Source organism: Ustilago hordei (genome assembly GCF_900519145.1).
Source record: "Ustilago hordei strain Uho2 genome assembly, contig: UHO2_contig_01, whole genome shotgun sequence".
In the NCBI taxonomy this organism is placed as follows: Eukaryota; Fungi; Basidiomycota; class Ustilaginomycetes; order Ustilaginales; family Ustilaginaceae; genus Ustilago; species Ustilago hordei.
The window spans coordinates 1,371,010-1,393,493 of NW_024545270.1; the positions used below are offsets into that span (position 1 = coordinate 1,371,010).

The 22,484-nt window shown below is 46.9% G+C and overlaps 4 protein-coding genes across 4 annotated transcripts; 3 read left to right on the forward strand and 1 right to left on the reverse strand.

Annotated features, from left to right (window-relative positions):
• On the forward strand, window positions 1-573 carry UHO2_00411 (uncharacterized protein; the record flags this gene model as incomplete). The annotated part of the gene is made up of 2 exons (XM_041557031.1): window positions 1-244; window positions 335-573. 2 exons carry the CDS (start codon window positions 1-3, stop codon window positions 571-573), a joined length of 483 nt encoding a protein of 160 aa, XP_041412965.1.
• A 5,940-nt stretch (window positions 574-6,513) lies between these two features.
• On the reverse strand, window positions 6,514-7,815 carry UHO2_00412 (uncharacterized protein; the record flags this gene model as incomplete). Its single annotated transcript, XM_041557032.1, has 1 exon — window positions 6,514-7,815. The coding sequence occupies one exon, from the start codon at window positions 7,813-7,815 to the stop codon at window positions 6,514-6,516; it is 1,302 nt and encodes a 433-aa protein (XP_041412966.1).
• Window positions 7,816-8,488: 673 nt separating this feature from the next.
• Window positions 8,489-8,986, forward strand: UHO2_00413 (uncharacterized protein; the record flags this gene model as incomplete). Its single annotated transcript, XM_041557033.1, has 1 exon — window positions 8,489-8,986. One exon carries the CDS (start codon window positions 8,489-8,491, stop codon window positions 8,984-8,986), a length of 498 nt encoding a protein of 165 aa, XP_041412967.1.
• A 4,934-nt stretch (window positions 8,987-13,920) lies between these two features.
• Window positions 13,921-14,881, forward strand: UHO2_00414 (uncharacterized protein; the record flags this gene model as incomplete). The annotated part of the gene is made up of 2 exons (XM_041557034.1): window positions 13,921-13,988; window positions 14,152-14,881. 2 exons carry the CDS (start codon window positions 13,921-13,923, stop codon window positions 14,879-14,881), a joined length of 798 nt encoding a protein of 265 aa, XP_041412968.1.
• Between the last annotated feature and the right edge of the window lie 7,603 nt (window positions 14,882-22,484).

The window sequence follows — 22,484 nt, forward strand, 5'->3', positions numbered from 1 at the left end:
ATGCCTCTGCAACCCAACAACCTGCATACTGCCAATGACCCTTCACTCAAGGAGTCCTCTGGTGATCAGGCCGAAACGATCCCAGCACCTGAAGACTACCAGGGGACTGCTGGACACAACACTTCCTCCTCTGACAATTCTGACAGTGACAACAGCAAAACAAGCAAACCTCTGCTTGATCTCAATGATATCAACAAAATGAATATCAACACCCTCCATAACATGCTCACACAGTCCACCTTATGTAAATGAGCCAAAATCTCCTCATACAAGTTGCCCTCCAAGCACTGTGCCTTCCTCCATGAAGTGACACAACTTAACAATGCACTGAAAGACACCCCCAAGCTAACCACAAAGAACTGGTACACCTGGAATCCTCACTTCCAGGACATTCTGATCACCTGGTCCCTGGCTCCCAAACACCTGGATGGTATCACTAAGCCAGGTGACAGGAAGTATGACAGGAGATTAGATGCAAAACTTTGCACAATTCTTCAAAGTAATGCTAAACTCATTGGCCAGGATAATGTTAACTATCTGTGCATGCAACCTGCCAATGCTGAAGCCTGGTGACTGAATTAACTGTATAACTGACTCAAGAAGGACCTAACCAAGATGGAACACATTGCTGAATCAACTCTTCTATATGAAGCTGGCAAGATTCACATGTTCAATGCAGATGTCTGCAAACTCTCCAATGACATCAATGAACACTGGGCCAAGGCCGAAACTATAGGATATAACCTGACAAGGGTCCTCAAGATCAAAACCTGTCAGCGGTCATGCGCCTGAAACCCGAAATCTGTAGTAAAAGGCAGTCACAATTATTCTCAGCGAGATCTGTAGTAAAAGCCTCCTAATTGTCAGGGGTCTCGTGCCTGAAACCTGATATCTGTAGTAGAAATGTGTCTACTATAGATCTTATCAAGATATGTGGTAAAGTGCCATGTATTATTAGTCTTGTTGAGAACTGTTGTAGAAGGCCTCTATGACTCCTCTCACTTGAATCTGTAATAGCTTGTTTGTTATTGCAGGTTTTGACTGACTGCTATGGACACTCTGTCCAGAGGTAGCTTGGCATGATCAATAACTGTAGTTGTGTGGTGAGCACCAAGGTCTGATGCTGGTGAAGTGTTGATGCTGACACAAGTGTCCAGTGTGTAAACTGAGTGCTTGAAGTGATCCCTGGACCACAGTGGATGACTGCCTTTGGTTCTATTATTGAGAGAGCCAGCCCACAGTATGAACCACCTTTGGTGTCAATTGATATCCAGACTGCAGTTAATACTGCCTTCAGATGATGTCAATGAGCAGTGATACTACACATGCACTATGATAGGAGCAATGTCTTGCAATTGTTACTGTTGATGAACTACTAAGTATACTTATGTGAAAGTTTTAGCTAGTATGACATGGTGTAGAGTGGATGGATCTCCACTTGACTACCATGACGAGAAGGTATGACTATATATAACATCTTTGCAGTGTTGCCTGCGACTCTGCTCCAACTCCCTCTCCAGGAAATACCTTCTTTGTCAAGTACTGTATCAGGGTTTCTGCTGTTGTGTCTCTTCCTTGTCAGCCCCTGCTTTTCCTGCTCTTGAGTCATGGGGAGTCAACACCACCTCATCATTGATAGGGGTTGCCCCCACTTCATCCAAGTGGACAACACCCCTCCTTTCATCATGCTCTCCTGACAATAGGGCCCACCCTTTTTATGCCACTGTCAGGGGTCTCGCGCCTGGAACCCAGGTCGGTCTGTCGAGATACTCGGTGACTATCAAACTGTGCGACAGCTATTGTCTCGATATCGGTGACTATCAAGTTGTGCAGTGACAGCAGGTGGCATCCGTTGTATACACTATCGTAGGTTTCGGCTGACCTCTGTGGACACTCCATTCAGGGGTAGCTCGGCATGATCAATATCAATGTTATGATGACACCAAGGTCTGGTGTGAGTGTTGATGATGATGAGGTTGATGGTGTTGGTGATGAGATTGGTGATGTCGATGATAATGAGGTTGATGGTGTTGGTGATAAGGTTGGTGGCATCAACACGAGTGTCCAGTGTGTTGACTTGATGCTTGAAGTGATCCCCAGACTGCAGTGGACTACTGCCTTCGGTTCTATCTTGATCCGGACCGCTAACCTGCTATGGGCGCCTTCGGACATCAGGTAGTGGTGATACAACACACACACTACGATGAGGAGCAACCTTTGATGGATTGCTGCTATGCTGACTGAAACTAATATATACTTATGCTGAAGTGATAACTAGTTATGGTGAGTAGAGTGGATGAGGATCCACTCGACCTATGATGATGAGAAAGCATGGTTATATACCTCTTCTCAGCATCGCCAGCGATGCTGCTCCTGCTCTCTCTCCAGAGAGTACCTTCTTCATCGAGTACTGCTCAGGGGCCTCTCCTGCTTGGCACCCCTGTGCCTCTTGAGCTGTGTCGACTCCTTCGACACTGCTCCTCCTCTTCATGACCTGGTGTCAACTCCTTCGACACTGCTCCTCCTCCTCATGACCTGGTGTCGACTCCTTCGACACTGCTCCTCCTCCTTTGATCAGTGACAGTTCCTTTGGCTCTTGTCTCTCGAGCCCCTGAGTGGTAACCATCTGCACGCTCCTTGAGCTTGGTCCTCTTCGTGGCTGTGCCTGCTCCTTGAGCTTGGTCCTCCTCGTGGCTGTGCTTGGCCCTCCTTTGCATGTGAGTCCATAGGAGTCCATGGTCTCCATGGAGACTGCACTACGACCATGCTCTCTACTGATCTCGACTAGATCTTCGATACCTGTGCTCCTTCCATATGAACCCGTGACCCTCCTGCTTCTTGAGCATCCAGGCCCATGACAGCCACCTTCATCGTCATATAGGGTCCCTACTTCATTGGATGTTGAGCCCCTTCCTTATCAGCTGCCCATTGTCATGAGATCAGTGATAGATGCATCCTCAAGCCAATCTCCATGAAATCTGTCATTACAAGTGCAGTCCTACAGATCTTGATGAACTCTGTAATAAGACTCTGCTTCTGCCAATCTTGATGAGTTCTGTCATAGAGCCCAGGATCCTACCAATCGTGCTGAACCCTGTCAGAACTCTCATTTGTCCTGATTCATGATTGCTGCACCTAGTTCCTTCATATGAAACACGTCATTCCTGCGCATGCTTCCGGCCCCATGACACTAATATTGTTCCTGCTCGAATCTGTCATAGAAGCCTTCTATGACTGTTCTTCCTTTTATATGTCGTAACTTGAAAGGTATCACAGGTTTCGACTGACCAGTGGGGACACTTCATCAAGAGGTAGCTCAGCACAATCAATAACCAATAGGTATGTTGAGGTGACACCAAGGTCTGGTGTGAGTTTGCTTGTGCCAACATGAGTGTCCAGTGTGCTGACTGAGTGACTGAATGATCCCAGGACCACAATGGACAACTGCCTTTGGTTTCTAGTGATCGAGAGAGCCAGACCACAGTATGAACTGCCTTTGGTGTCAATTGATATCTGGACCACAGTTGATACCACCTTTGGATGATGTCAACGAGTGGTGATACAACACACATGCTACAATAGAAGCAATGCTCTGCAATTGCAACTGTTGACAGAATACTAACTATACTTTCTTTGAAGCTATAACTAGTAATATAAAGTGTAGAGTGGATGGGGATCCACTCAACTACTATGATGAGGAGCAAGTGTGTGTTATATAGATTGTCAGAGGTCGCATGCCCAAAACCTGATATCTGTAATAGAACCATGTCTATTATGAATTCCATCAAGATATGCAACAATACTTGTGGTATTATGATTCTTGGCAAGATATGTAGTAGAGATGTCTCTATCACTTTTCTTGCTCAAAGATGCAGTAATGGTTTTGCTATTGCAGGTTTTGACTAACTGCTGTGGACACTCCATCCAGAGGTAGCTTGGCATGATCAATAACTTGAATGTATTGCATGACACCAAGAGTCTGGTGTGAGTGAGAAGATTGGTAGCACTGACATGAGTGTCCAGTGTGTCAACTGAATGCTTGAGGTGATCCCTGGACCACAGTGGACAACTGCCTTTGGTTCTATGATCACGAGCCAGACCACAGGTTGCTATGAACTGCCTTTGGTGTCAATTGTATCTGGACTGCTGGTTCTATGAACCACCTTCAGATGTCAGTGAGCAGTGATATGACACATGCACTACAATGGAAGCAATCTACTTGTTATTGCAACTATGCTGACTGAAAACTAATGTATACTTGTTGAAGTGATAACTAGTTTATGGTGTAGAGTGGATGGCGATCCACTCCTCTATTATGATGGGAAGCATGGTTATATACTTTTCTCGCCATGCCACGGGCAGCACTTCTCCTCCTCCTCCTCCTCCCTGCTATCCTCCCCATCCATTCCTGTGATGCCACTCGTTGGCACCACTTCCCTCGCCTCCTGTGGATGGACGACTCTCCTGCTGTCTCATCTCTGTTAGGGGTCAGTCCCACTTCATCTGAGTGGCGACTTGCACCCCCCTCTCATCACTCTCTTGTCATCGGCACCCACCTGCTGGCACCGACTTCATCATCGTGCCAGGCCCCTGCTTCATCTGGTGGTGTCCCCCCTCTGTGCAGTGTCTTCCCCTCATCCTATCGGCGATGGGGTGCCTCTCTGACTGATTCTTGTGAGATCTGTCCTACCCAGCATGATATTGTGATTCCCACCAAACTCTGTAGTAATGACATCATTCCTACAGATCCTACTGAGTTATGCCATAGGAATGTTTCTACTACTGATCTCAGCAAATTCTTCCTTAAGCTTTTGTTTAGCCCAATCCTGCGATTTCTGCACTCCTTCATATGACTTCCATCTTCGGGCTACCTGCGCCTCTGGTCCCATGACATAGATGTCCTTGCCGTATCGCCGGCAACACCGCTCGTACCCTATGTGATCTCCTCCTACACTGCTCCTCCTCCTCTAGACGCTCCCTCCTAGCAGCCCTGCCTGCCTTTCCACTTGTTGGCACTGCTTCTCTCGCTTCTTGCAGATGGAGAGTCCTCATGCTACTTCATTACCTGATAGGGGCCCTCCCCACTTCATCTGGGTGGCAACTTGTACCCCCTTTTCATCTTGCCCAACCTCCTGCTCTGTGTTCATTGTTGAGTTGGCCCCCTGCTTCATCAGAGTGGTGAACCCAATGCCTTCAACATCTGTCTTGTTACAAGATCTGTGAGAATGGTGTCCCCCACAAGATCTGTCATACAATCATGATACCACAGATTCCAGTGGGTTTTGCTGTAAGATCCCACTTATACTGGTTTGGACAAAATCTGTTGTAGATCCCTTCTACTACAGATCTCGATGAACTCTGCTGTAAACCCTTGCTTTGCCCGATCCTGTGATTCCTGCACTCTGTCAGAGGTCTCGCGCCTGAAACCTGATACCTGTAATAGAAACACGTCTATTACAGATCCTGTCGAGATATGTGGTAGAGTGCTTTCTATTACTGTTCTTGTTGAGATCTGTCATAGAAGGCCTCTATGACTTTTCTCATCTGAAGATGTGATAAGGTGATTGTTATTGCAGGTTTCAACTAACCACTGTGGACACTCTGTCCAGAGGTAGCTTGGCACAATCAATAATGATAGATGTATTGTGAAGACACCAAGGTCTGATGTGAATGATGTTGTTGACACTGACACAAGTGTCTAGTGTGTTGACTGAGTGCTTGAGGTGATCCCCAGACTGCACTGGACAACTGCCTTCAGTTCTAATGATTGAGAGAACCAGACCCCAGTATGAACCACCTTTGGTGTTGATCAATGTCAATGAGTGGTGATACAACACATGTGCTACATAGGAGCAATGTCTTACAATTGCTGCTGTTGACAAACTACTAAATATACTTATGTGGAAGTTATAGCTAGTATGATATGGTGTAGAGTGGATAGTGATCCACTCAACGACTATGATGAGGAGTGAGGTTATATACCCTTTGTGCAATGTCTTCTGCAACACTGCCTTCACCCTGGCACGCCTCTTCTCAACACTCCTCCTCCTCCTCTGGCACTGCTCCTCCTCTTGTCCTCCTGTTTTCTCTTACGACGCTGCCCATTGGCATCACTTCCCTTGCTTCCTGTGGATGGGCAGTCCTCGTACTGCTTCATGACCACCAGGGGCCCCTCCCACTTCATCTGGGTGGTGACTGGTGCACTCTTTCATCCCTCCCATCCTTGTGCTCCCAAGTTCATTATCGAGCCAGCCCCCTGCTTCATCAGGGTGGCAACCCCAATGACTCCAGCATCTGACATATTGTGAGATCTGTGAAAACAGCATCCTCATGTCATTTCTCATGAGAACTGTTGTATGACCCTGATACTACAGATTCCAGTGGGCTTTGCTGTAATATCCTGCTTGTACAGATGTGAGCAAGATCTGCCATAGTGCCCTTCTACTGCAGATCTTGATGAACTCTGCTGTAGACCCTCGCTTTGCCCAATCCTGTGATTCCTGCACTCCCTTCTCATATGACTTCGGTTCTTTCTACTTTCTGTGCCTCCGGCCCCATGACACACTCCTCTTCATATGGCTGCTGTTCTTCCTGCTTCCTGCGCATCCGGTCCCATGACAGAACCTTGTCTGGGTGGAGCTTTGAGTTGATTCCAACCTCCCTGAAGGCTTGTGATGCTAAGGTGCTTGTAATGACCTGTTGTGATTTGCAGTACATGTTGATGAAATCCTTCTTACTGATTGAAAGATTTGCTCCAGCAAACTTGTCAACCTCCTTGGTGAAGGCTTGCTGCAAAGGTCCAAATATCATGACATCAAGTAGTTGTAGGAGTTGTGTTGCAAGGGGAGGAAGGAAGAGAAAGATAATGTGGGAGTCCCATGCTTGCTGAATGAACTCAGCTGTGATGTGGGAGCCATGACCATCAAGGATAAGCAGCTGATACTTTCCTTGAGCCCTTTGCTTGGTGTGCTTGTCCAAGCAGTCCTTGAGCCAGTGTAGTGCAAGCTCATTGTTGGTCCAGCCATTCTGGCTTGTTGCAAAGACCCAGTCCTTAGCTGCAGTGTGATTGTGGTACCAGCCCTGCATGTGTTTCTTGCCCTGAAAGATAACCATAGGTGGTGGCTTTGTCCCTTGTGCACCAATGCACTCAATCACTGTGATAGTCTCCCAATTGCCTGGCTGTGACCTGAAGCACTGATTCTTCCCATTCTCCCTGGGTACAATGATGTATTGGCATTGACTTTGTCCAATGAGAAACCCAGTCTCATCCATGTTGAAGAGGTTTTCAGGTAGGATCCCATACTTGGCAATAGTCTTCTTCAAGACATCAAAGTATGCTTCAACAACTGATGGATCACTAGTGGCCTGTACCCTTGCAGCATCCATCTTGTGAGAGTAGTAGCTTCTGAGTTCTGGATGTTGCTGCTTGAAAGCAGACACCCAATTAGGTCCAAGAGTAGCATCATTATTGTCAGTCCTCTGCCTGAGAAGTTGTTTGGCCAACTGTCTGAGATTCTGTGGTGTTATTGGGAAACCATAGTGAGCCTGCTTCTGTATATGTAGGACTAAGAGCTCTTTGGCCTCTGGTGGTATAGCCTGCAGATGTTGAAAGACAGCAGTGCAGCTCTTGTGCCCTTTGCTGTGATCCCAGAGAGTGTTGTAAGGGACATTATGATGCTCAGCAGTGGCCTTCAATTTTTTGAATTGACCCTTCTGGAATGCACTAAGAGCTTCCTGGATCTCATGCTCCTTCTGGTCCCTGTCAGTCTGCAGCTGGGCTTTTGCAACCCTTTTCCTAGGTGAGGTGTTGACCATTGATGTCAAAGTGGTGTATGTTGAGCAGTGCTGACAAGAAAGGAGTGTATGGAGATGAGATCAAGACAAGTTCAAGACAAAAAAAGTGTGAGACACATAGTGGAGCTGCTGCCTCAAAATTTCGAGATTGAGAGGGACTTGGCTGTTTCAGCAATTTTGAGTCCAGAAACTCCCAAGTCCCCCTTTCCATTTTCGAGGACAAAATTGGCCACTTCCAATCCGAGACCTGTGTGAATTTGACATGTAAGTATGTGAACTTGCTAAAGGGGACGATCCAGCGCAACCCTGAAATCGATCGGGTAGAGCAGATTGTGGCTGAGATCGAACAAAGTTGATCTCAGCTAAAACATCGGGCAGCGCCAATAGGAGAGGGGAATCAGGTACAACAACATCCCACTCATTGTTACACATTGTCATTAGGTAGGATGCACTCACACTTAGGTATGTGCCACACATTTGTGTATATACTTAGCAGGGAGCTCAAGGCTCCTGCAACATTTTTTTCTTTATGTCATTATAGTATAGTGTTTTTGCTCCTTAGCTCGAACACCGTACTGTGACTGATATCTCCCAATCATTGCCATTGAGTGACTCTTTATTTCAACAGGTTATGAGCCCAATTAGCTGATATGCTACCAAACTTCAATATCAACAAAAAGGTTTCACTATCAACATGTCAAACCATGACTACTCAGCATATGAAGATTTTGTACAGGATGCCAAGGACATCATCCATCGCCTCCCAATTAAGCTTCAGAGTCGATTTCACAGAATGATCAAAAACAAAGTATACAGCACAATGGAGGAGCCAAAGAATGGACCAATCTTTGACTACTCCAGCAGGACAAACAGGAAGCTGGTAGTGACACTGCTCACCATCCTTATCGAGTGCACTAGTCATCTCTACTTTGCAACCCACAAACTAAGTCTGTCCCACAATCATATTGACCTTGGAAAACAGATGAGGGCACACATCAACTTCCTCATTGCAAACCCAGACAGTGATGCCTCTTGGATCCTGGACCTCAAGATTGAGAGCAACAAGCCCAACACCTCGGCTGATACAGGCAATGTGCCTTACTATCATGCTGAAGATATTGGCCAACACGACACTCGAGATGCTGCATCGTCAAGCAGCGAGGCTCAACACACCGAGACGTCCGAGATGTAAGCAGTCGCACGCCTGAAACCAGATTGGGTGTTTCCGATTGATTTCGGTGAGATCAATTGAGTAAGATCTACTCAGTATGTTTCAACTGAAAGTAACCAGACAGCTTCATTCTGGTAGGTTTCGGCTGACCACCTTGAACACTCCATTCAGAGGTTGTGTGGCATGTCTGTAACACATTGAGGTGAGAGTGGTATCAGACACAACTCTCCTAATGCAGCACAAGTGTTCATAGTGCTAAATGCTCTTGTCATTGTCTGGACTGCAATAAGACTTATTGCCTACAGATGACAGGAGGTACTGGACTGCAGGTGTTAGACAATGCCTTCAGTAACTGACTGGACTGCAAATGTTGAGCAACACCACCTACAGTGATGAACTGGACCACAGGTGTTGAGGAACACCACCTACAGTTGACATCTGATGGTGATACAACACACACATTCTATATGTTGTTGCAAAGCTATGCTATTGCAATGATACAAGTCAAGTAAAGAGTAAGTAAGATAAAGAGTAGAGTGGATGAGGATCCACTTGTATGCTATGGTGAAGTGGTAGTATTTATGTGTTTGGAGGGTGTCATCCACCACACCGCTCCTGCTCCTCTTGGAGAGTGTTGTCAGGGGTCTCGCGCCTGAAACCCAGGTTGGTCTGTCGAGATACTCGGTGACTATCAAACTGTGCGACAGCTATTGTCTTGGTATTGGTCTTGACGAGCTAGTTGCTTGGCGACTATCAAGTTGCGCAATGGGTGGCATTCGTAGTATATACTATCATAGGTTTCGGCTGACCTCTGTGGACACTCTGTTCAGGGGTAGCTCAGCACGATCAATATCAATACATAGGTTATGATGACAACAAGGTCTGGTGTGAGTGTTGATGATGATGAGGTTGATGGTGTTGGTGATTAGGTTGGTGAGCATTGATGATAATGAGGTTGATGGTGGTGGTAATAAGGTTGGTGGCATCAACACAAGTGTCCAGTGTGTTGACTGATGCTTGAAGTGATCCCTGGACTGCAGTGGACTACTGCCTTCGGTTCTATCTATATCCAGACTGCTGGTTTGCTATGAACCGCCTTCAGACATCAGGTAGTGGTGATACAACACATGCACTATGATGAGGAGCAACCTTGATAGATTGCTACTAGGCTGACTGAAACTAATGTATACTTATGCTGAAGTGATAACTAGTTATGATGGGTGTGTAGAGTGGATGAGGATCCACTTGACCTTTGATGATGAGAAAGTATGGTTATATACCTCTTCACAGCATCGCCAGCGATGCTGCTCTTGCTCTCTCTCCAGAGAGTACCTTCTTCATCGAGTACTGTACAGGGGGGCCCCTCTAGCACCACTCCTGTCCTCCTTTAGCTATTGACTCCTTCGACACTGCTCCTCCTCCTTGCTATCCTGCTTGCTTGGCACCCTTGTGCCTCTTGAGCTGTGTCGACTCCTTCAACACTGCTCCTCCTCCTTGCTATCCTGCTTGTTTGGCACCCCTGTGCCTCCTGGGCTGTGTCAACTCCTTTGACACTGCTCCTCCTCCTCAGGACCTGCTTGCCAGTTTCCTATGCACTGCTCCTTCTCCTTTGACCGGTGATGGTTCCTTTGACTCTTGTCTCTCGAGCCCCTGAGTGGTAACCATCTGCATGCTCCTTGAGCTTGGTCCTCTTCATGGCTGTGCCTGCTCCTTGAACTTGGTCCTCCTCATGGCTGTGCCTGGCCCTCCTCGCATATGGCTCAGTGCTCCTTTGCATGTGAGTCCATAGGAGTCCATGGTCTCCATGGAGACTGCACTATGACCATGCTCTCTACTGGTATCAACTAGATCTCCAATACCTGTGCTCCTTCCATATGAACCAGTGACCCTCCTGCTTCCTGAGCATTCAGGCCCATGACAAGTTTTCCCATCCTCCTCCTGTCTCCTCCTCTCCCTTGAGCTGTGTGTTGACCTCCTCAACACTGCCTGTCCTCCTCATGGTTCCCATATCAGTCCCCTTGGTCCATCCCCCTCTCCTCTCAATCCAGGGCCATTCTCTTGGCCCCTATCTGGTGGCCCTCCCTGACTGTGTGACCATCCTTATTGTCCCACTCCTGTCCATGCTCTCTACCTTGTGACTGGCCCTATGCAATCAACACTTGTCCCCCTTGTGTGGTAACCTACCACATGCTCCTGAGCTAGGTCCTCTTCTTGGCTGAACTCAGGCCCTCTCTCCACATGTGACACCTTTCCTGGCATCTTCTCTCTGCCTTTGACAATGGGGGCCTTCTCTACCAAGCCTCCCATTGCTTCCTTGTATTCTGTTGATCCATTCCATACTGATGGGGCTTCTTGTGGTGTGTTTGGTGAAGTCAATCCAATGAGTGTATTCTGCTTGATTTCAACAAAACCAACCAGAAAACCTTGATGCTGTTGGTTTCCCTTAATTCAACCAGGAACCTGTGTTATGGTTGATTTCGCATTTTTGTGCACTTTTTAGGCGCACTTCATCTTCATCTCGGATCTTCTTGCGCAGGTCATATGACACGAGAAACCTCTGCATGGCAGAGAAACAACACTGAATAAACCCCTCCACACCCACCGCAATGCCGTAGCTGATGCAGCTGATGAACCATCACCTCAAGGTGTTGACCAGCCTCAGTGACAAATTAAGATGGGATGACAAAGATCAACTTGACCCCAAAAGAGTTTCAGTTCATGCATGGCAATGACAGTTGCATGAGAAGCTATCAGTTGTCCCATTCACATGTGACATACTTGACCACAAGGTAACAACCTTCACTGACACAGACTCTTTGCTATGCTCCATCATCATGGGTAGCTTCTCTCCACAAGTAAGGTCAGAATACTTCTCAGAACAAGGCAATAGACCTAACAAGCTTGCAGTTGATCTCTATGACTGGGCTATTGACAAATGTACAATACACTCTGATTCCAAGGAATACAAACTTCTCAAGGAAAAGTATGCCCTCAAGTGGGATCAAGTAGGGAGCCAAGCATATGACTTCCTCACAAGGTGGGAAACACACATCTCTGAGCTTCATGCCTACATGACTGAGCCTTGGACACTGGCTCATCGATACAAAACCCTGAAGGGCATGCTTCCTGGTGATAGGAATGCACTTTTCAACTCAAGTTTTGTACTTTACAAAACATTAGTTGATGAACATACAAACTCAAGTGTTGCCAATGTCCTGCACAAGTGTTACAAGTTAGCAGCCAACAGTGCACCTGTCCCTATCTCAAACACCATCTATGATACTGATCTGAGTGCCCTATGAGCCACCACACTCTTAAACTGCTGGGCATGTGGTGACAATGGACACTTGGCAAATCATTGTCCAAATGAGATTGCATATGACAAATGGAAGAAAGACAGAGTAAAGGTACCTCCAAAAACCCAGGCAAACACTTGTATCATATTGCCACTCAATCACCCTTGAGACACATAGGATAGGGTGCTGGAACCTGCATCCTTCACTGATCTCAAGCCAGCACCCCCATATGTACCACCTGGTCTAATACTGTTTGTATTTGACTCTGGTGCATCATGTGTTATGGTCAACTTGGAACAACATGGAAAGGGCTTGCATGATGCCAATGACTCCATTACCATCACCACCACCAATGGTGGTAAACTCCCAGTACCAAAAATAGGGGGTACTGTCAGCCTACTCAGCCTGAGTCCAACAGCGAAACAATGGGAACAGATGACTTACAATGACTGTCTCTTGGTCCCTGGATTGGTGACTAATGTCATGGGACAGGATGCGCAGGCAGTAAGAAGATCCGAAGTCATATGAAGAGGAGCACAGAAACCACAGGATCAGGCTAAGTGAGAGCTTAAGGCAGAGTTCACTGAGATCAGTAGTACAAATGGCTCTATGGCAGGACTCATCAGGATCAGTAGGAATGAGGTCATTACTACAGAGCTCAGTGGGAATGGTAATACCATGCTTGTACAACAGACCTCACAAGAATCAGTTTGAGAGGCACCCCCATCACTGATATGGCAAGAGGAGGATACCAAACAAGGGAGAGAGCACCACCAAATGAAGAAGGGGCCTTGCATGATGATGAAGTCAGTGCCAGCAGGTGGGCACCAATGACAGGAGGGTGATGAAAGGGTGCAAGTCGCCACTCAGATGAAGTGGGACTGGCCCCTGATGGAGATGAGGCAGCAAGAGGCCCATCCATCCACAGGAGACAAGGGAAGTGGTGCCAACGAGTAGCATCACAAGGTGGATGGGGAGGATAGGAGGGACAAGGAGGAGGAGCAGTGTTGCAGGCGACACTGAAAAGAAGGTATATAACCATGTTCCCCATCATAGTAAGTGAGTGGATCACCATCCACTCTACACCATACATTACTAGCTATAACTTCACATAAGTATACTTAGTATTCAGTCAGCAAGTTGCAATCACAATAGATTGCTTCCATTGTAGTGTGTGTGTTGTATCAACACTCACTGACATCCAAAGGTGGTTCATAGTAACCAGTGGTCTGGATAATAAAAATAGAACTGAAGGCAGTCATCCACTGTGGTCCAGGGATCACCTCAAGCACTCAGTTGACACACTGGACACTTGTGTCAGCATCACCAACAATCACACTCACCCCAGACCTTGGTGTCAGTACAAAGTTCCTATAGTTATTGAATGTGCCAAGCTACCTCTGGACAGGGGTTAGTCAAAACCTGCAATAGCAAACAACCTATCACATATTTGAGTGAGAAAGGTCATAGAGGCCTTCTATGACAGATTTCAGCGAGAATAAATACAAAGACCTTTTACCACAGATCTCGATAGGATCAGTAGTAGTTACCTCTCTACTGCAGATATCGGGTTTCAGGCGCGTGACCCCTGACATGTGCCATCCAAACGGTTCAAAAGATCGCCTGTTGCATGCTGTTTGATGCCAACATTGGCAAGCGATGGTGGCTCTTTGCAATCTCACAGGTGGCCTACATTTACAACTGACTCACTGGGACCACATGAGATGGTAAGACACCCTTTGAAACCTTCTATGGTAAGGTACCAGAGCTTGGGCATGTGCACCACTTTGGTTGCATTGCTTATGTCATTCTGAGGGGTAACACAAGGACCACATGGTTGCATGACAACCCAGTGATTAGCAAGCACCTGCATCTGCATGCTCTTCACAGTACCTACCTCAGTTACTCCAACACCACTCATGCCATCAAAGGGCACCAAGCCTGGCTCCCAGAACTCAACCATGTCAACACTGTCAAGGACATCTGCTTCTCTGAACTCAAACACCCAAGTGGGAACCCTCCTCCCTTCCATGTACCAGTCCTATCCAGCAAGAATGAGCTACTGAAATCATACAGTTGGCTACCTTCAAGAGACACTTTGGCCAGTTTGGACCATGAGGATAACACTACTTCCTCCCTGCAGCATTTCTCTCAGCAGCAAGAGGCCCAACCTCCAAATCACATTGCTGGCGATCTGGACCCCTACCCCAAATGGGATTGTGTGATGTCTGACATTCATGCTGTCAGCGAGATCATCATCGACATGGATGCCATCAGCACAGACCTCAATACCCAACTGGATGACACAACAGCCAAGGGGGGCACTGATGCTACCCCAGTGGCCTTCACTTACACTTCCCCATTGGAGTCTCCCCAATTCAATCCACACAATGAATACACACTGTCAACACCCAAGTCACCTAGTAGTGAGGCCCCTGACCCTCTAGGCATGCTCAGCTCTACAGCCTTTGCCATGAGTTGTGCCATCAAGCCAGCAATGAAGAACCTTGGACACTATCTCGACCAGATAGCTTTTGCAACTGGCATAATGAACAGAGTAGCCCTAGTCACTAGCAGCCAGGAACTCTGCAGCACTGATGGTATACTACTCAAACCATAATTGCTGTCAGAGGCACAAAAGCAAGAAGATTGGAAAAATGGAAAGAGGCTATGAATGTTGAAATGGACAGCATGCAGAAAATGGATGTCTTCAATTTAGTAGCTCTCCCAATGGACAGAAAGCTCATTGGTGTATGATGGGTATACAAACTGAAGCTTGATGCTCAATGGCACACTACACAATACAAAGCAAAACTCATAGCTCAAGGATATGCACAAAGACCCAGACTAGACTACAATCAAACATTCAGTCCAGTTGTTTGTCTCCAGACCAGTTGCATCCTCCTCCCCCTAGCCCACCAATATAAGCTACACATTGCTCAGCTGGACATAAGCACCACATTCCTCAATGGAAAGATTGGTAAGCAGGTCCATGTACAGATACCACCCACATTTGAGACCCCTGAGAACAACAGAAAGTGCTACCACCTCAAGAAAGCACTATACAGACTTAAGCAACCAGGTTGCCTCTGGCACACAGCACTCAACAAACAGCTAAAAGCATTTGGCTTCAAGCACTGTTGTGCAGAGCCATGTGTATACATGTGAGGGATCAAGGACACCATGATCATATTCGCAGTATATGTGGATGACCTACTCGTTATAGTTGAAGAGCGTTGTCGAGATCAATCGAAGGTGCGTCAAAGTCGGTGATCACAAGTATCGATTGCGATAGTGAATCATTTCTAGGTACATGGTGATTCAAGTGTTTATATATGCCTCAATCCTCTTCATATGCATGTGTGGTACTAAGAGCTGATAGGGCAGGAGCATGAGGGAGTAACTAAGAGGTTGAGGAGAAAGACACTGGCTGTCTGATGACCAGCATCTTGAGGTTTGGCAGTCAGCCTGGACAATGCACTAAGTCCAAGTGAGCAAAGTTGGTGATTGGATGTGTGGGCTCGGCGAAGGCTGCATTTGCATGCTTCAATAGCCGAGACACCACAGACTTCAACTGTTATTGGAGCGATGTCGTTTTGTGTCAAGTCAGTCAGACTGAAGCTGTCTAGTGTCTTCAGTATCATGGACCAACGGATCATATCTCACATCATTGGGATGAACATCAAGTATGATCATGAAGCACAGATGCTCTCATTAGACCAGAGCAGATATATCGAAGGGACTCTGGAGAAATTCGGTATGAGTGATGCCTGGACAGTATGATCACCTGCCGTAGAGACAATCAATGCGATGGGTCCCCGGCAGGGCGATATGGCAAGCGCAGAGGAGATAAGTGTCATAGGGCTGGATGCGCAGAAGCCGGAAGAACGGATGTCATATGAAGAGGAGCACAGGAATCACAGGATCAGGCAAAATAAGGGTTATGGCAGAGTTCATTGAGATCTGTAGTAGAAGTGGTTCTATGACAGATCTCACCCAAATTGGAATGAGTGGGAGGTTACTACAAATGCCACCAGAATTGGTAGTATCTTGATCATAGGATAGATCTCACCAGAGTTGGAGAGATCAAGCCAATTGTCACAAACCTCACAGCAGGACAAGACATCGGGAGGCACTGGGGTTGCCACCCTGATGAGGCAGGGGGCCAACCTGACAATGAAGTCAGAGCAAGGGGGGCGAGTTGCCACCCAGATGAAGTGGGAATGGCCCCTGTTGTCAGTGAAGCAGCATGAGGACCAGCCATCTGCATAAGGCGAGAGAAGCAATGTCAAGGGACAGCATCTCGAAGTGGATGGAAAGGAGAGGGAGGGTGAGGAGGAGGAGGAGCAGTGTCAAAGAGGCCTCCTTGAGTAGGAGTAGCATCACAGGCAATGTTGCAGGAGTGGATATATAACCATGCTCCTCGTCATAGCAAGTAGGTGGATCTCCATCCACTCTACACCATACATCACTAGTTATAGCTTCACAATAAGTATACATTAGTATTTCCATCAACAGTAGCAATTGCAGAGCATTGCTTCTATGTAGTGCATGTGTTTTATCACTGCTCATTGATATTGATTGACACTGAAGGTGGTTCATACTGTGGTCTGGCTCTCTCAATCATTAGAACCAAAGGCAGTTGTCCACTGTGGTCCAGGGCTCACTTCAAGCACTCAGTTGACACACTGGACACTCCTGTTGGTGCCAACAACATCATTCACACCAGACCTTGGTGTCATCATAATACATTCATCATTATTGATCATGCCAAGCTACCTCTGGACAGAGTGTCCACAGTGGTCAGTCAAAACTTTTAATAGCAATCACCCTATCACATAATTGAGTGAGAAAAGTCATAGAGGCCTTCTAAGACAGATCTCAACAAGAATAATAATAAACAGCTGTTTACCACAGATCTTGATAAAATTGGTAGTAGTTCTACTTCTACTACAGATTTCAGGTTTCAGGTGTGAGACCTCTGACAATAAGACACTACACATCACTGGTTGGATCATTACTCTGGATCGCACAGGGAACTCGTCCTGACATAGCTTTTGCTGTTGGCCGATGTGCTCGATTTGTTGCCAACCCCTCAAGTGAACACCTAATCGCTGCCAAGAGAATCCTCAAGTACAGTCCCTGCCCGAAGTTTGGGGACAGGGTTCAATAGACAATGATTTAACCATCCAATAGCATACCTTCCATCTGCTTGGAGGACTGATCTCTCATAAGTGTCAGGCTGAGCAAAACACACAGTGAGCAAGCTTGGAAGAAGAGCTTTTGATTGCAGTGAGTCTCAGAGCTGACTAATACTTGAGCAGACCTCCATGCTTAGTAAGCACTTGCTCCATGTGATGCTCCATCAACTTGATCACAGGGTTGATATGTTTGAGCATGGTCTGGGTGTTCCACACTTTCTCTGCAGCTCTTGCAAGCTCATCCCAGGTTTTGGAACCAGCAAGCACTTACCAAGCAAGTTTTTGAATACATACCATATGTTCTCAATAGGGTTAAGGTCTGGCAAAGCCAGCAGGTGTTCCTGTGTCTTAATGTGGTATTTGGCCCACTGTTGCTTGCAGATAGCAGCCTGATGACAGCTGCTGCCACCTTCAACAAGCAACAGGCTGTCAGGGTATGCACTAACAGCAGTTATGGTGTCCCAGAGTGGGCTGTCAATGATCCAATCATGATATCTGACAGCTGTGAGGTTCTTGGCAGGATCCCATTGATTAGCCAACCCTGGCTGCTTCTTTCTTGGAGCCAATAGGAGCACAACCAACAGTGTTTTAAGGTTGTATGCAATGCCCACCCATACCTGGATGCTGAAATGGCTGGAACAGAACATTGGGACCATGTTGTTGATGCCTTCTCAAGTGTTTTTCCAGCAACTAACCCATGTGCATCTGGGCCAGTAGCCAACCTCAACAGCTGCCTCATCTGTGAATAGCACACCCCTCCAATCAGTGGAGCTGTTAGCCTTGGCCCATTCTAGATGTTTATGCTGGTGTTTGGATGTCAGAAATGGCTTTTGAAGTGCAATCTGACCTGGTATGCTGCTTTCTGGAGCTGTGTTATTGGAATGTTGCCAAGCAATGCTGACAGCTGTTGCCATGATAGAAACAGGTTTTTGAATACCTCACCCTAAAGGTAGCAGTCCAAGGTAGTTGTCCAGGAGTGCAGAAGGCCAAATCATGCTTTTGTTTGGAAGGAACCATGCTCCTTAAAGTTATGGATGGTCTTGTGAACTGCTGTCTTGGAAACACCACTTAGCTCTGTGATTTGTCAAATTGGCAGCCCAGTATAATGCATTGCAACAATTGAAGCATGCTGCATTGGAGAGAGCTCATTGCCACAGACCATATCTGTGTTTGAAGTGTTCTTGCTTAGTATGATGGTAGTGCTATTGCTCACTGATGACAATGACCTGAATGCAGGGTAACTGGCTAAATCGGGAAATTACCCAATTGTCCTCAAACTTACACACAGGGACTGTACCTGAAGGGAACTGTAAGCCGTCGTGTGCCTGAAACTAGATTGGGTGCTTCCGGTTGTTTTTGGTGAGATCAATTGAGTAAGATCTATTTGGTATGCTTCGGTTGAAAGTAACCAGACAGGTGAGTTCTGGTAGGTTTCAGCTGACTGCCTTGAACACTCCATTCAGAGGTTATGCAGCATGTTCATAATACATTGATGTGGGAGTGGTATCAGATATAACTCTCCTACTACAGCCCAAGTGTTCATAGTGCTGCTGCTTAATGCTCTTGACACCATTTGGACTGCAATAAGCCTATCACCTACAGATGATGGGAGGTACTGGACTGCAGGTGTTTTAGACACTGCCTACAGTAATGAACTGGACCACAGGTATCAAGGGACACTGCCTACAGTTTGACATCTGATGGTGATACAACACACATGTTCGAGATGTTGTTGCAAAGCCCTGCTACTGCAATGACACATAACTAAGAGTCAAGTAACAAGTAGTAAGATATAGAGTAGAGTGGATGAGGATCCACTCATATACTCTATGGTGAAATGAAAGTATTTATGTGTTTGCTCAGTGTTGCCTGTGACACTTCTCCTGCTCCTTCAGGAAAGGGTTATTGCCCCTTCCTGGCACTACTCTCCCTGGGCTGTGTGCTGGCTCCTCTAGTACTACCCTTCTGCTGCTTGGACAGTGTGCTGTATTTTTTGACACTGCCCCTCAACCTCTATACTCTTTTATGCCTGGCAATGCGTGCTGACCCGTTTTGGCACTGCTCCTCCACCTTATGGTCAAGACCCTGTCATGGGATCGGGAAATCGGGTAACCAAACCGAACATAGTGAGCAGCAAAACCATTACACCAGCTAGTCCCTTAGCTGGTGTTCAATTCACACAACACTGAAGTATAAGCATTTTCACTCCCAAATGCTCTGGACTCGGAGAACGGAACCATTCCGGTGACAGACCCCTATCTCCTTGACACAGGTCTCCTGTCAGGGGTCTCGCGCCTGAAACCCAGGTCGGTCTGTCGAGATACTCAGTGACTATCAAACTGTGCGACAGCTATTGTCTCGGTATCAGTGACTATCAAGTTGCACAGTGACAACAGGTGGCATTTGTTGTATATACTATCATAGGTTTCGGCTGACCTCTGTGGACACTCCATTCAGGGGTAGCTCGGCACGATCAATATCAATGCTTCGGTTATGATGACACCAAGGTCTGGTGTGAGTGTTGATGATGATGAGGTTGATGATGTTGGTGATAAGGTTGGTGAGTGTTGATGATAATGAGGTTGATGGTGTTGGTGATAAGGTTGGTAGCATCAACACGAGTGTCCAGTGTGTTGACTTGATGCTTGAAGTGATCCCTGGACTGCAGTGGACTACTGCTTTCAGTTCTATCTTGATCCAGACTGCTAACCTGCTATGGGCACCTTTGGATGTCAGGTAGTGGTGATACAACACACACACTACGATGAGGAGCAACCTTGATAGATTGCTGCTATGCTGACTGAAACTAATATATACTTATGCTGAAGTGATATCTAGTTATGGTGAGTAGAGTGGATGAGGATCCACTCAACCTATGATGATGAGAAAGCATGGTTATATACCTCTTCACAGCATCGCCAGCGATGCTGCTCCTGCTCTCTCTCCAGAGAGTACCTTCTTCATCGAGTACTGCTCAGGGGCCTCTCCTGCTTGGCGCCCCTGTGCCTCTTGAGTGGTGTCGACTCCTTTGACACTGCTCCTCCTCCTCATGACCTGGTGTCGACTCCCTCGACACTGCTCCTCCTCCTCATGACCTGGTGTTGACTCCCTCGACACTGCTCCTCTTCCTCAGGACCTGCTTGCCAGTGTCCTATGACTCTTGTCCCTCGAGCCCCTGAGTGGTAACCATCTGAGCTTGGTCCTCTTCATGGCTGTGCCTGCTCCTTGAGCTTGGTCCTCCTCATGGCTGTGCCTGGCCCTCCTCGCATGTGGCTCGGTTCTCCTTTGCATGTGAGTCCATAGGAGTCCATGGTCTCCATGGAGACTGCACTACGACCATGCTCTCTACTGGTATCGACTAGATCTTCGATACCTGTGCTCCTTCCATATGAACCAGTGACCCTCCTGCTTCTTGAGCATCCAGGCCCATGACATCTCCCTCTCCTGACCAGTAACCATCTTTCCAACTCCTTATCTTGTGAATCCTGTGATTGCATGCTGAACTCTATTGTCAAGCTCCCTGGTCATGTGGTTGCCCCTGTTGCCAGTTCTATGTGGCAGTGAGCATGTTCCCCCTGAGTGGTAACCTTCCACTTGATCCTGAGCTCAGTCCTCTTCCCTCATGTGATCATTCCCATATACTTCCTTAACCTTCCAGTGTCAGGCCCCCCTCTTCCAATCCTCCATTACTTAGACTACCCATTCTGTGCCAATGGTTTCGGTTCACACATTTTGGTGAAACCTACTGGCTAGGCTTGTTCCAGTCAATCCTAATGAAATTAACTAAATCTTTATGTGGTGGTTGATCTCGCAGAGTGCACACACAACTAGCCCGATCAGATTGTCGTTGTCAGGGGTCGTGCACCTGAAACCTGATATCTGTAATAGAAACGCATCTATTACAGATCTTATCGAGATATGTGGTAAAAAGGCCGTTATTATTATTCTTGTCGAAATCTGTTGTAGAAGGCTTCTATGACTTCTCTCGCTGTTGGAACTCTACTCTCGCCCGAACCACAATTGTTGCGCATGGATTATTCATATGAATCCATTTCTTCCTGCACATCTATCCGGTCCTGTGACAGTCATCACCCGATGCTCGCTTTTCCTAGATTCTTTCTGCACAGGACCTTCTGCACAGACCCTGTGACAGGAACCATCGACATTAGCCTCAATGCGAACACAACAAATAGTGATTGAATGCTAACAGGCTGGGCCGACTCAGACTGGGCAGGGTTGCACAACTGCCATTGCTCAACCTCAGGATACATCTTTGCCATTAATGGTTTCACCTGCAGCTGGTCATTATGACTTCAACCAACAGTGGCAAACAGCTTGGTAGAAGCAGAGTACATTGCACTAGTGGCAGCTGCAAGGGAGATGTTGTGGACATCCATGTTCTTACAAGAATTAGACCAATTGCTCCCAAAAGTGTCAGCCATCCATGTAACTGCTGGAACCACAGTGCTACACTCACACAAAGGAAGCCTTACCTTCAATCCAACCACTCCAATACTGTATAGCAACTCCACAGGCACTTGTGTTATCACCATTGATCCACAGCACTTCAAGAGAACAAAGCACATCAACATCACACACTTCTTCTTGTGAGACAAAGTAGCTGATGGCTGTCTCACCATAGCTCCAGTACAGAGTAGTGAGAACCTCACTGATATACTGACTAAACCACTCACGGTGCCAATGCTCTTACACCTTCGACAGCTATTTGGTCTAATGATATTGAAGGGACATGCAGGATCGAGAGGGGGTGCTAAAAAGGACGATTCAGCACGACCCTGAAATCGATCGGGCAGAGAGTCACAGGGTCTGCACAGAAGGTCCTGCACAGAAAAGTTCTGGAAACAGACATTGGGTGTTGATGATCTGATTGGGCTGGTTGTGCATGGAATTTGCAGGATCAACCACAAAACAGGGGTCTTGATCAATCTCACTGGGATTAATCAGAACAAGCCTAGCCAGCATGTTTTGCCAAAAAACATGCTGACCAAGCCATCGGTACAG